The sequence below is a fragment of the Haliotis cracherodii genome, unplaced genomic scaffold, assembly GCF_022045235.1.
Source record: "Haliotis cracherodii isolate W230 unplaced genomic scaffold, xgHalCrac1.p SCAF_7, whole genome shotgun sequence".
NCBI classification, from domain to species: Eukaryota; Metazoa; Mollusca; class Gastropoda; order Lepetellida; family Haliotidae; genus Haliotis; species Haliotis cracherodii.
In genome coordinates, this window is record NW_027266330.1 from 4,376,930 (window position 1) to 4,390,758 (window position 13,829).

Here is a 13,829-nt window from a genome sequence, read left to right on the forward strand (position 1 = left end):
GACATGAGAGATTAACTATAGTAATATGAAAGAATCCGGTGATCCTTAACTTCTTTTGAGTAGTATATATAATTAACCCGTTTTCGTTTTGCGCCCACTGGTATGTTTCGGAAGATAATCAAGACTGGTTGTTCTCTGGTGTTGACAGTTTATATGATATTTGCAAGGAGTTACTGTGCGGTACTGTATTGACATACACATCAATGGGGACGGAACTATGAAGAATCCGTAGGTCGTAGTTAAAACCTGATTACACAGCTCAGTTCTCAAATAACTGAACAAACATGAACAAACGATATTTATTTGGATGTAAAGTAGATGTCCATGCATCCACATCCGTAAACACAATCGTCGATATGGTGGACAATTTGTTGTAAATCATAATGTAATCAATGCATTGAAAAATAAACATCTTAGTTTGGATGTTATTTGTCTACCGAGAGCTGGCACATTAAGAGTAACATCTGTTCGTTGACATAATGCACAGTACACTACTTGTTTGGTGTTCCCTTCGCAAACTTCACTGCACTATAACGTGGAAACTGGAACCCGACTAGGCGGTTGTCTGCAAGGATAGCATGGTATCACTTTGGGTTGCTGGATATCGAGCTTGGAGACGCGAATAGAGCGGACGGAGAGTTGCTGATACTTGATGCACACAGTAGTTTCAGCTTATTGGGCACACGAGCTTAAGTTTTCGCTCACAGAAGCAGGTATGCAAGAAGACAACACTACACTAAGGGACGGGCCTTTTGATATTCGTTGAGTGGAAGGTAGGGGGAATTGATGCCTGGAATATTATAAAAAGAACAACTTTCCCCGAAAATCCTTGAAAAAAATAATTATGGTGAGAAAGAAGAAATTGCCTGCCACAAAACTTACATTGTTGCAAGGTGTTTTTCTTGTTTTAAGAAAGCAGGCTCGGTTTTATATAATCAAAATATCTAATCTCGATGCACAATCTCATCCTACCCTCCTCAAAATATCAAATGGTCGGCCCTTACCTGGATATGTCAATATTGCGCCACATAATCAAATACAACCGCCAACATTAAGTACAGAGACATTGGATAAAATACAAATGTCATCGCGCAGTGGCAAGAATGATAATACATGTATGCTGGTTCAAACAAAATAAACACATACAAAAATAGATGATATTTTTGTCGTCGTTCCCCGACTGCTGTGGTCGTTCTTCATGCTATCGACCTCTGGCGTACCTAGTATAGAAGCTGGCTCATTGTTGAATGTGGTTCCCAGCCGCAACATTCAGCCACTGTTAACGGACCATTGATCTCCTGGCGTAACCTGAGGTGCCGACCATTTTGTATTCCTGGAAGAGCACGGCAGTTAACTGACTATTTAAAAGTCCAGTTTCCACCCTTGCCGAACTTGGCTGGAATTCCGGAGTTTCAGTTTTGGCTGGAATAACGAGTCTCTGCATAGTCCATTTACAATCGCATAACGAACTAGACATCTAGTTCGTAAATAACATGTATTTTCAACGTGCAGATTTCGGTCGACTGCTGGATTTGCAAAGCATGTGTACAGCCAGCCAACTGGGCGTCGACAGATATTTTGCAAATCTCGTCATGTTTTTAATCAAGATGCTCACCTGATTTAATGTACTTCGCGAGGTAAGGCCCGTTTTATTACATCATAGATCTTGATTATCGATCCGATGGTCTTGAGTGGGCGCCGCCATTCCGAGAGACGGAATCGGATTGCTCAATAGGGGGACATAAGTCGTAATAGCCACTGGTGGCGCCACGATCGACCCTGGAAGTTCCAGCCAAGCTCGGCGGAAACTTTTATAGTCAGTTAATTCCCTTGCCTTGGGAAGATGCTTAGGTGGAGGAGGGGTAAATTTTGAAAATTTTCTTCAGGTTTGACGAAACAAAATAAATAAATGGGTCTCTGGAAACGCTGGACGTAATGGGTAACATTGTTTGCTATAAGCGCAGGGTAACAAAAGCAGTCTGTTTAAAATAAACCTCCTCATATCCCCACCCCCAAACAAAAACACCCACATCCCCACCCCTGAAACAAAAAATCCCACAGCCAAGAGTATTAAATGGTCAGTCCCTATGTGGAGGAGACGAGCTGCAGCCCCAAACCGTCATCCTGCTTGTGTAGGAGAGTCCACGGTCCCGTCCTCCAGCGACGGTATAGGGCATACCCTGCCACGCCCAGAAGAGGAACAACCACTCCCAGCACGACATAGGCAGCCACCTTGCCCGTTACAGAGCTTCCTGTGCAGGTCGGCTGGAACAGATGGTTTAAACGAAATATAGCAATAGTGTTGATATATTACCGACGGAGGATTCACCTTTGAATAAGGGACGGTCAGGTAGCCTATTGGTTAAAAAGTTCGCTCGTTAGCCGAAGACCCGGGTTCGATTCCCGACGTGGGTAAAATGAGTCAACCAATTTCTGGAATCCCCCGCCGTGATATTGCTGGAATATTGCGAGGAGCGGCATAAAACTATACTCAGTCACTCATATTTGAATAACGTGATTATCCCGAACTTGTCCTGATGAGGCCGACCGCCCCGTGGTCTAGTGGTAGAGCGTCCGCCCGGAGAGCGGCTGGCCGCGTCATACCAAAAAGACTTTACAAAAACATACTTGTTACATTCAGGGAAGAAGAACTGGTCGGCTCGGAGTCAGTATACTGTGACTGAGTTGGGTATTCATGTTACACTGAGGCATGGTCCTTAAATCGGCGTCATTCTTATTAGACTAATTCAAAAATCTTGAACCTTCTACCCACCTCACCTGATTCGGCCACCAGCGATGCAATCAATGATACCAATGAAAGATTGCACGACAAGAGGAGAGTGCAATGGGTACCACGGCGAGTAAGTTTCGTTTATCGCCTCTTGAATAGTATATCAGATATATGTTTTCCCAGCTTTCAGCGAGAGGAAAAGCCCGCAGTATCACTAATTGTTTCGGAAATGTTTACCACTTGTAAATCTGCGATGGTTTAGTGCTGACTGGCCAAAGATTTATATATCGCAAAACCTGGAATTCGAACGACAATCAGAGGATCCTGGCTCATCCAGGAGCAGCAATTCTGCACAACTAACTATGCCCAACAATTATTTGTTCACCTACATCACTAAGTACTGCAGGAAGCTCACTTAACGATTAGATCCTAGCAGAAATATGTTCAAACCATTCATCTATAAAGCCTTTGCGAATATTGAAGACATCCTACCGATTCTGTAGATCCAGTGTTTGTCACACCTGAAAGAAGAGGAATATGTACGCAATCAGGCCACCACAGTTGTAATTGACGTGAGGATTGTGAGAATAGGCGGGAAATATCCACCCACACATAACATGGACTTGTCTGACATTGCCGAGGTCGGATTCTATTGAGGGAGTCATAATTAAAATAAAGGTAAATAATTTTAAAGCTTGTACATTTCATCATCATTAAAGAGGTTGTAGATTTTGTTCATATCTCATATAAGAAATAAACGACACGTGGTCTTTGTTTATCATACAATAAAACACTGCAGGAAGATTACACCACTCGGGGCTGCGCCCCTCTTGGTTTATTCTCCATGAAGTAATGTGAAGGGGGACTTACTTTTGTCGAGCTGCAGAGTTGCATACAATGATCTCTGCATCACCTCGGTGGTCTTTCTGCCAGCCGACCTGTCCTGCTGTAGCCCATGTTCACGTGTAAAGGCTGCGATGTCAGTCGTAAAGGGAAACTCGCCATCGTCGTCGTCACTGTCAGGGTCCAGTATATGTTCATGGAGTATGTCGTCGTCACCTCCGATAGATATGACACTCATAGTGGACTCCAGGTCCGGTTCCATAATGAATTGGGTTGTATCATCACCATCATTATCATCATCACCAATTATCATAACTGTGATGGCGCCCTGCTCATCGTCATCATCTCCAACTGTCAATGAAGGCATCACCAGACCTGTGGACAATTCAAAGAACTTGGCTTCATCTTCTGTGGTAAGAAAGTTAAGCTGATCGTGTTGGTCTTCGTTGTGGTGAGAAGTTGGTGTCTCTTGGCTAGCGTGGCCAGGTGTTGTCTCCTCTGGTATTACAGACATGGAACTGTAGGTTTCTGTGCTGTCATCAGTGTAGGATGATGTGTTCAGTGCGTTATCCTCTTGTGACCTATTACCTGACGCTGACGATATTTCTTCTGTCAACAGTTTGTCGTTTTGATTCGGGGTAGTGTCTCTATCAGTTTTTCCGCGTGTCGTCCAGGTCGGTGTGGTGGAGGTGGTGGAGGTGGTGGAGGTGGGTGTCATGACATTGCTAGTTGTCCTTCTAATGGTGACCCTGGACCCATGAGTAGACATACTTTCAGCCCCTTCTTCCGTTGTGGAAATACTGTCCGTGGATGATATAGATGCTACCTTCCCGGGAGGAACAGACTCTGGCGTGACTGCCCACAGTTTGACGAACGGTTTGGTCACCATGCGACTCCTCAACGTGTTTTTAAGATTTCCACCCTTCTCTGTGCTGCTTGAGGCTTGGGACACATATTTTGTGGTCAGTGTTGCCAGGAGTCGACTCCTCTCTGTGGAAGTGCCCGTGGGAGTTGTTCTTGGGCCAGCTTCTGTCAGTGTTCTTCCCCCCGTCGTAGTAGGGCTCCTGGCGTCTTCTGAAACTTCTTTCACCGGAAATTGTGTTGTCCCTGTTGCAGCATCACCTGAGCCAAACTTGGTTATACCTGCTGTAGTCGATATTTCAGTTGTTTGCTCAGGGTTCAACGTTGACGATTCCAAGCCAGGTGTGTTTGTTGTTGTCTTCGTCTTGTTTCTTTTAACTGAAACGGGAAGCCAATGAGATGCGAGTATATAATTTACATTTGCTTTGTTGAATCTCCAAACATGTATCACATGCAAAACCTTCGCTCTGAAACTTACATGACTCAATGTCAGTGAGTGAATCGGCTTTTGCCCCAATCTGAACGTTTTTTAGTCATATCGCAATAGGGGTTTCTTCAACATTCCCATCTTAAATATAAAACCTCAACTCCAGAGATTCACTCTCGGTTATTCGCCGAAACAGTATCCTTTTTGGTGGAAAAGGAAAAGTAACCTTTAAGATGATATGAATGTTTAGCTGAAAATCTGTGATGAAACCAGGTGTTTGCAGGGTAAACATGGCCTGCCCTACAGGTAGCCCCCGCCACTCAACCGCCACTCACACAGTCTACAATCTACTATCTTTTAACGTATTTTGGTATGATGCTGTGAGAGGATCGAAATATCGACCTTCCACTAATTCTGTGCAGACTCCCGGTGGTCTGTGGGTTAAAATACTTCCCTAGACCTTGTATAAGGAGAGTCGTCAGGATTGGTGACATCTTTCATTGTGGTCCATCAGGCTCCAACGGCATGGAGCATTGCATATATAATTAATAACTGGTTTTTAGGTGGTATTTAAAGGCTCCCGTGATAAAACCGTAGTAGCTGGAATAAAACTGACTGCGGAGTTTAGCAACATTAAGTGACAAGTGGCTCGACCATCTGATATTCTGGGGAAGGGGATTGGGATCTTGTCGACAAACATACATAGTTCCAGAATATTCTTGAAAAATATAACAATGCTTCAGACTATGGGAAAAAAAGGTCTTCCACAAAAATTAGATTGTTCCAAGATGTTTTTCGCAAATAAATATTCAGACTCATAGTTAAAGGTTATTTTGAATATTTGGTTTTACAGCTGCAGCTGAAAAATATCTAATCTCCATAGACAAACCCCTGTTTCCCCAGAATATCAAATGATCGATTCCTAACTCACCTGAAGTTGCATGTCTCCCATAGTAGCCCCATCCTTGTGTAGGTATGGCGCCAGTGGTGTCCGTGAAGATCCTGGCGTGAAGCCGACACATGCGCGCTGACTTGTTGTAGAAGTAGGACTTACACTTGGGCAGCATGTGACACTGAGAGGCGCAGCGCACCCTGCTGGACTTCATCCCCTTGAGGAGGTCCTCCTGGAAGATGACGTCCTTCATGTCGTGCGTGCTGTGGAACCTGGCATGCTGCTGTTCCGATGGCCGCTCATCTGATGCTGGGATGAGACACAGGAGACACAGGAGATGGACAGACAGTGTTGACACAGCCATCTAGCACTAGTCCCTCATCACCTCCATGGCATCCGCATATGTCATACAGGTAGGTCTTGATCGACTGGACATGACAGAAGAGTTCTTCTAGTGACACGTAACAAATCCTGTTGCCATCGTTGTCCAGTAATAGTTCACCATGAATAAGAATGCCTTGTTCACAGTAGAGGATTACTATTTTTAGCAAACCACGGTTTATCAAATCACATTTCTTCTTTGGCGTTCATGCAGTCTTCTGGTATCATCCTTTCTTCGGATTGACCCGTCCTTACGTTCCTTAATACGGGAATACTTGAATATGACCTTTAGGCTGAAAACATACGGAAAATGACAAATATATGAAAAAAAAAAGTTTCCCTGAAAAAGTCGTCGTGTTGGTAATAATAACAACAATCCTATAACCTAAGACGTCAATCCCCATCAAAATGTAGTTTTACAAACCACTGAAGAGGGGATGGGGGCTGTTAAAGACATTTGTTCGTAACGCTAACCTGAATTTTAGATAATGCCTAAAAGTCGTAACTACGTCTTTGTGAGTCCAATGTCACGTAATCAGGTTCACGTTTAGCTGGTAACGTATTAGAAAGCCCAGTTCACGAAGCCTCATCGATCACTCCAGATGAAACCCAGTTCGCGACACCTCATTGAATACTCCAGATGAAACCCAGTTCACGACACCTCATTGAATACTCCAGATGAAACCCAGTTCACGACACCTCATTGAATACTCCAGATGAAACCCAGTTCACGACACCTCATCGACCACTCCAGATGAGACCCAGGTCATGTATTCAAGCAGCACCCCACCGCTGCCCTGATACTGTAACACCCCACTGAAGTTATGCCGTATTATATAAAGTTGTCTGAGACCAATCCCATGCTGTGCCTCGTTCTCCAACAGACAAGGATGTCTATATTAATCGACCAGCACTGAGGACACAGCGGAACCCCTGATTACGTGATACTGCACTGCCTCGATACGGACAACATCACAATATACTCCTGTACCCCGAGAGTTCCAACTGACCATGTGCCTCATCACTTGCTGGGTATGCTCTGAAAGCCAGATCAGATGTATTTCCGTTGTTGCTAGAGCACGTCTGTGACATAAAGATTTATGAAAATAACACTCACAGTCAATTATTAAACTAGGTCGAAGAGCTGGCTCGAGTATTGATTAGCTCTCTTTCATGTCCGCACACACTCCTTGTACATGTTCTGTAGTTCATATTTAAGTCTTGAAATAGGATATGTAAAGAAGCATGGACTAGAACAAGGCGATGAGGAGACTTGCCTGAGTGGCTCCCAGTGACATCATTGGTGAAATAATTAGGCTTTCTAACAGAAACACTTCTGTCGTAAAATGATATCTTAAAGCTAGTTCCATTGTAATCTGCCGTGTGACGAGATGAAACAATCGATTTACCATGGTGACTCTCCGTGTTGTATGTTATGTTTGAGAACAGGTTGTTTGAAGTCGCGCACACATTACACACTGCACGCCTCACACACACCATACACTGTACGCCTCACACACATCACACACTGCCTGCCTCACACACAACACACACTGCCTGCTGGGAGGGGAAGTACATCCTGTACTTGTCCTGGCGGCATGGTGACTAGCGGGCACTGTCATTGTTCCTATCGATTGAATTATTCTTGTACAGATTTTACAGATTATTATTCCCCTTTCTGACACAAATTAGCTATTATAGTCATTGTTCCTTCGGAGAATATTGATTGTGTGAATTCCTGGCTCCAGAGTAACCTGGCGACTAAATATTTAATTTGACAAGCTATTTTATGAATATTATATATTATTTATAATCATCTATGACATATTTAACATATACATATACATAAGAAATATTTTATCGCACACACACACACACACACACACACACACACACACACACACACACACACACACACACACACACATATATATATATATATTTATTCAAGAATGATTCCGGATGGCAAAATCATAACAAGGGTCATTTAACATTTGGTCAAGTTATAATTTAAGCTTCGGGTATATCGATGATCTAGTGATCTGATATTAAATGAGCATTTCTACTAACCAATATCCAAGCAGCTCCATCCATCCATCGAGCTTAGTGTGTCAACCAATATTTCAGAAAGCGTCATAGAACACAAGGTCATAGTAGAGCTTTCAAAAAGTTTGATGGTTGACATGTGAAGGATATTTCCAAATGTAATGAACGAGTGACATACACATATCTAATGCGATTCCCTACCTTGATGTGTACCATATGTTTCCGTGTCTGCTTAGATGAACAATTGACTTGCCTTTGCATGTGTTTGTGTCGGATGCTACCAGTTGGGCAGGATGCGCTCGCTGTTTTACGCGAACACCTGGTATCAGGAGTATTTGAATGTTGGCTGTTTGGTTGGTTTGTTGTTTAACGCCACACTCAGCAATATTCCAGCAATATGACGGCGGTCTGTAAATAATCGAGTCTGGACCAGACAATACAGTGATTGATATCATGAGCATCAATGCACGCATTTTGGATCGATGACATGCATCAACCAAGTCAGCGAACCTGACCACCCGTTCCCGTTAGTCGCCTTTTACGACAAGCATAGTCGCCTTTTACGGCAAGCATGGGTTGCTGAAGACATATTCTACCTTAGGAATCTTCACGGGTCCTATTTAAATGTGATTCATACATGCACGCCTTAAACACAGGCATCTTGATCCAGCAGAGAGAGAGGTCTGTGTGTGACTCGCACATGCTTTGAGACACTGCATCTTTGATCACGTGCAAATACAACAGATATCAATACCTGATCTTACATGCAAGGGTAAATATAACATACATTGGCGGTATCTATTTGGGTCTATGTGCATTTATACACATGTTGTGTTGCTTATTTGCAAACTGGGGCTCACCATTCATGCAGTCAACAAACCACAAATGTCCGTTCTGTTTGAGATGGACCGCCACCGTGTTCTAGTGGATAGAGCATCCCGAGAGCGGAACGTCTTTGGTTTGTACCCAGGCTCCGTCTTATAATAGACGCTAAATATTACCCTCCCTACCGGTCGGATTACCATCATAATGTGTATGAGTCGGGTGTCCATTTTGAAACTGCGGCACGGCATCTGAGTGGGCGAGCACCATAAACCGACATTAGTCAGTACTAGAACAAACAATCATACTGAACACGACGTCAAACCACACTTCACCTCCTCACCCCACCGCTATATGAAATGCGCTATGTGAAGTATACTGTGTTGAATGTCAAGCAAAGGTTTACCTTCATTAAGGATACCTCCAGTCGTGTCTGTCCTTGCTCTCTTCCGTCATAATCAACACGATGTCGATCACTAGACAACATGCATTGCCAAGAGATCGACCGCTTTTCAATGAATTATTAATAAACACTTTTGTACTTAGATATCCGATATCTGTTTAAATGTCAGGAAAATGATTTTAACCTGAAATAACTTTTCTAGTGATATTGTTTGTTGCTTCCATCATTCCCTGAGCTCAGTTTGAATAATATTCTCCTTACGTGTAGTACATATGATGCATTCGACACAATATACACAACTTAAACTGCTAGTCATTTTACATAAAGCACTAATATTATGGATTCTATCATGGATTCGGAAAATACTCGATTCTGATTGGTCAATCATATATTTCAAATCATAATAACCACCTCTGACTGAAAGAGCTGGTTTGACTCCTCGGACGTTATTGTGTTGTACAGAAATACGTCTTTCTCATCCATTGTCAGGAGACATTCTGATATGATGTCATGTGCAATATAGATCACTCATTGCAGAGTTGCGGTTATTTTTTTTTTTACCACCGCTCTCAGCAATATTCCGGCTATATGGCGGTGGTCTGTAAATAATCGAGTCTGGACCAGACAATCCAGGGATTGACATCATGAGCATCGATCTGCGCATTTTGGACACGATGATATGCATCAACCAAGTTATCGAGCCTGAACACCCGATCCCGTTAGTCGCCTCTTACAACAAGCATGGGTTGCTGAAGGTCTAATCAAACCCGGATCTTCACGGGTAACATTCAATGAATGTGCTGCAGTACATTTGAGAAGAAACAACCTGATAGAAATCGAGTTGTTTTTCTTTTGCGTCGCAATGGTTACGTGACGTCATATTGGTAATATAGAGTGTGCAACAAATTTTGCATGGCTTATTAACTTTTTAAGAAGTATCCATAAAGGGTATAAACCTCAATGTAGATGCTTCCAACGTAGATTTCATATCTATACATTTTCTTCGAAACTGATGTTAACTTTGCATTGCGTCTGCTGCATACAGCTGCAGAAATTCTGCTGCTTTCGAGTAAAGAGAAACATTTAGATTATGTTCGTTTAGAGATATAGTTGAGGGCAGTTTTAATGTCTCGGCACGGCATTGTATTGTATTATATTACTTTGCCTAGGCACCCCGAGTATATTGGATTAGATATTGGATTTTTGTTAATGTTATTTTGTGCCAATTGTAATTCAAATTATTCATTGTCTGCTGTTTTATGCATTCACGTGTCATTCTCGCAGCTAACAAATACCCTTATTACACAGCGTCAGTGAGTGTTATACTTGGCTCTATTGCAATTACGGACCCCTGAATATCCGTGGTAGAACAGGTCTTCAACAACCCATGCTTGCCCTAAAAGGTGACAATGCTTGTCGTAAAAGGCGACTAACGGGATCGGATAGGCAGGTTCGCTGACTTGTTTTGATGCATATCATCGTATCCTATTTGCGTAGATCGATGCTCATGATTTCAATCACTGGATTGTCTGGTCCAGACTCGATTATTTACAGACCACAGTCATATAGCTCGAACTGTTGCTAAGATCGGTGTTAAAAACATAAAGATAAAACAATGTTATTTTTAGGAAGCATATTTATGTATATTATTAATTGATGCAGTAATAGACATTCGTGGCTTTAACATGCTACCCGTGAAGATCCGAGGTAGAATAGGTCTTCAGCAACCCATGCTTGCCGTAAAAGGCGACTATGCTTGTCATAAGAGGCGACAAACGGGATCGGGTGGTCAGGCTCGCTGATGCATGTCATCGATCCCAATTGTGTGGATCGATGCTCATGATATCAATCACTGGATTGTCTGGTCCAGGCTCGATTATTTACAGACCGCCGTCATATAGCTGGACTATTGCTAAGTGCGGCGTTAAACAACAAACAAACAAACCAACCAACCAACCAACTTCAGCATGCCCGATTAGGCCTGAAGTATAGACTCCCTCCAGCATGCACATCAGCACCAGCTAGTGTTGGTCTTCCAGTATGTTCGTAGTGTGTACAACATGGTTACACTTACAGAAGAGGCAATGCATTATCACCAAGGTTCATTTGTATCCCGTCAGCTAGTGTGAATGAGACTAATCAACATTTATTGATCAACATTTATTGATCAACATTTATTGATCAGCATTTATTGGTCAACATTTATTGATCAAAAGCTTAGCAATGTGTTGCGCGTTATACATGTAGCTAGTCTAAGCGTCATCATGTTAAATGTACACGAAGAAGATACAGCGTATATATTTGTTCAAGAACAAAACAAGAGAGAGTTGTCCTGGCATCACTATCGAAGCCAAGATCGTTCATATAGCTTCATTTTCGTAATCAATGAACATTTGTCAAAGCGTTTAGTCAGTAAATCAAAGATCTAGCCAGACGCTGGCTGTATTCCCTTCACCGAGCATGGACTGTGCTGATCAAAGACAAAACCCTTTACAAAGTCATAAGAAACCTCTGCTGATAGCAGAGTCCATTGTACGATTCTGACTATTTCAAACCGTGTACATGAATCACATGAAAAGGTGAAGCTATCCCGTTCCCCCTGTCGCACCCGTCACAACCACACACAAGGGGAAGTCAATTAAGTAAGGATGAGATATAAGGATGAATAACTTCTTTATTACAACTAGGAGCGACGTTTCGGTATGAGTGATATCGCAGACGTTCTTCATTCACCAATTCTGTGTCTTCTTCATCAGTTTCTTCATTCGACCAATGACAACATTCCGTACCGACTTAACGCACTCTGAAAGACATTCAACAGGTGCTTCTTCTCTTTTGGCCGATTCGTTGGCATATGCTTCAACAGTTTTAAAAGTTTTGATTCCAATTGGTAGCAGGCTGTTCACCATATGTCGGTAGTATGAAGAGTCTTGGCAGACACACGCAGTGGAATTTACATCATGAGATGCCAAGTCCACCTTCTGCAACACCATCCTATTAGTGAATTAAATTGACAATCTTATAACGAAAGTACAAGAATTTGGGATATGATTTGTATCTTATTGTACAAAGACTTAAAATATTTGCGCCACTTCTATGCATGTGCCCTTTATATTGTGTACCTTCCCTTTCCAAACCATTAAGTACATTTAATCCAATAGTGATAATAATTTAGAATCAGATGTTTATCGTTAGTGAAAATGACACTGTAAAAGTCCTCAGCAGCAGAAATGATGTCATCATCATTTGCTTAAGCTTGCCAAGCAGTTCATTCACCAAGTATGGGAAGAGCTAGAAATCTGACGCTGCCAAATCTGCTGAATACGGAGGATATTCAAGGTGTTGTTTGACAGGTGCACTCATCCATGTTAACCAATCATTCAACAAAACCAGCTGGGTCTGCCTCAAAACGATGTAAATTCTCACGAGAGACGATAATGGATTCTGATCAGGAGTCAGAATGCGTCCATGCCGAAATAATGCACGTGCAGGTACACATGTTTCCGCCTTGCTTGATGTGAAATCCCACAGTGGCATTTTACAGAAGAAAGCTTGCAACATATCACAAGGAAATCCTGAACATATTCCAAGGAAGCATTCATACCGTATACTTACACAGTAACATCGTTATTACATTAGTGTGCGTTAAAAAATGAAATTGGCAATTCGAACTGTCATCATGATTTCCTTCTCCGATTTAATATTTAGATGCTCAGAAAACATGATCAAATAACCTTATTCTTTTTAAAATAAAATCAGTTTCGCTGCTAATATTTATTCAACAAGCAAAGTGTTCAACGGTTTTTCACGTGTCTTCTTGATAATTCACTAGCCTCGGGATAGCATAGTCATTGCTGAACATGTTTTTTTTTCTTGGGATAAATAGTGAACTCATATGCTCATAGCCCTATTCACAAATCATTTTGCATATATTGCAAGTTTTAAAACCGAATGAAAAAAAAACCGTCGGAAAAAGTGCAATCCCCGTTCAAATGATCGCTACGTTACGACACGCTTGCAACGGACCCCAGGTCTTGTGAAAACAATTTTATTCATATTCTGGTATTGTTAAAGGATAAACTGTAGCTTCAATGGCTGCACTTGGCAAATATTCATTTGTGGCGAGTCATTTAGGTTTTGCCTAGTAGCTTCCTTGTGTACAGGACCCGAACACTGTGGAACATTGATAAATAGACGATTGTCAGCTCTCGGATAGAAATTGTTCGGAAATGAGCTGTATTGAGTTTATCAGTCATGCCTTGCCTAGAGCAGCGAGTTCAAATTTAACGTCGGATCTAATTTCAGCCATATAGAGAACTGCCCACAGCATATATAAACACAGAGAAGATTCAGTTAAATGTTATGATGTCTTCAGGTGGCGAGAAGCGTGAACGTTGAGAAGTAAGAACTGCGATGAGACGTT

General features: G+C 42.2%; 1 protein-coding gene across 2 annotated transcripts; it reads right to left on the reverse strand.

The window, feature by feature from the left end:
* Positions 1 to 2,060: 2,060 nt before the first annotated feature.
* Positions 2,061 to 9,456, reverse strand: LOC139447922 (mucin-22-like). 2 transcript variants are annotated; one of them, XM_071229408.1, is made up of 5 exons: positions 9,410 to 9,456; positions 5,794 to 6,428; positions 3,602 to 4,813; positions 3,224 to 3,252; positions 2,061 to 2,265 (listed from the first exon to the last, which is right to left on the reverse strand). In XM_071229408.1, the coding sequence occupies exons 2-5, from the start codon at positions 6,116 to 6,118 to the stop codon at positions 2,086 to 2,088; spliced, it is 1,746 nt and encodes a 581-aa protein (XP_071085509.1). In that variant the 5' UTR covers positions 6,119 to 6,428; positions 9,410 to 9,456; the 3' UTR covers positions 2,061 to 2,085. The 2 variants fall into 2 exon arrangements, with proteins under 2 accessions (XP_071085509.1, XP_071085510.1); XM_071229409.1 differs by lacking the exon at positions 9,410 to 9,456 and adding an exon at positions 6,610 to 6,633.
* Between the last annotated feature and the right edge of the window lie 4,373 nt (positions 9,457 to 13,829).

What these genes read in the sequence shown, in the direction of transcription:
- LOC139447922 (XM_071229408.1), bottom strand. Translation starts at nt 6,118, where the DNA reads ATGGCTGTGTCAACACTGTCTGTCCATCTCCTGTGTCTCCTGTGTCTC. An exon ending in TGGGAGACATGCAACTTCAG is followed by an intron (nt 4,814 to 5,793) that starts GTGAGTTAGGAA and finishes TTCCCGTTTCAG; the next exon opens with TTAAAAGAAACAAGACGAAG. An exon ending in AACTCTGCAGCTCGACAAAA is followed by an intron (nt 3,253 to 3,601) that starts GTAAGTCCCCCT and finishes CTCTTCTTTCAG; the next exon opens with GTGTGACAAACACTGGATCT.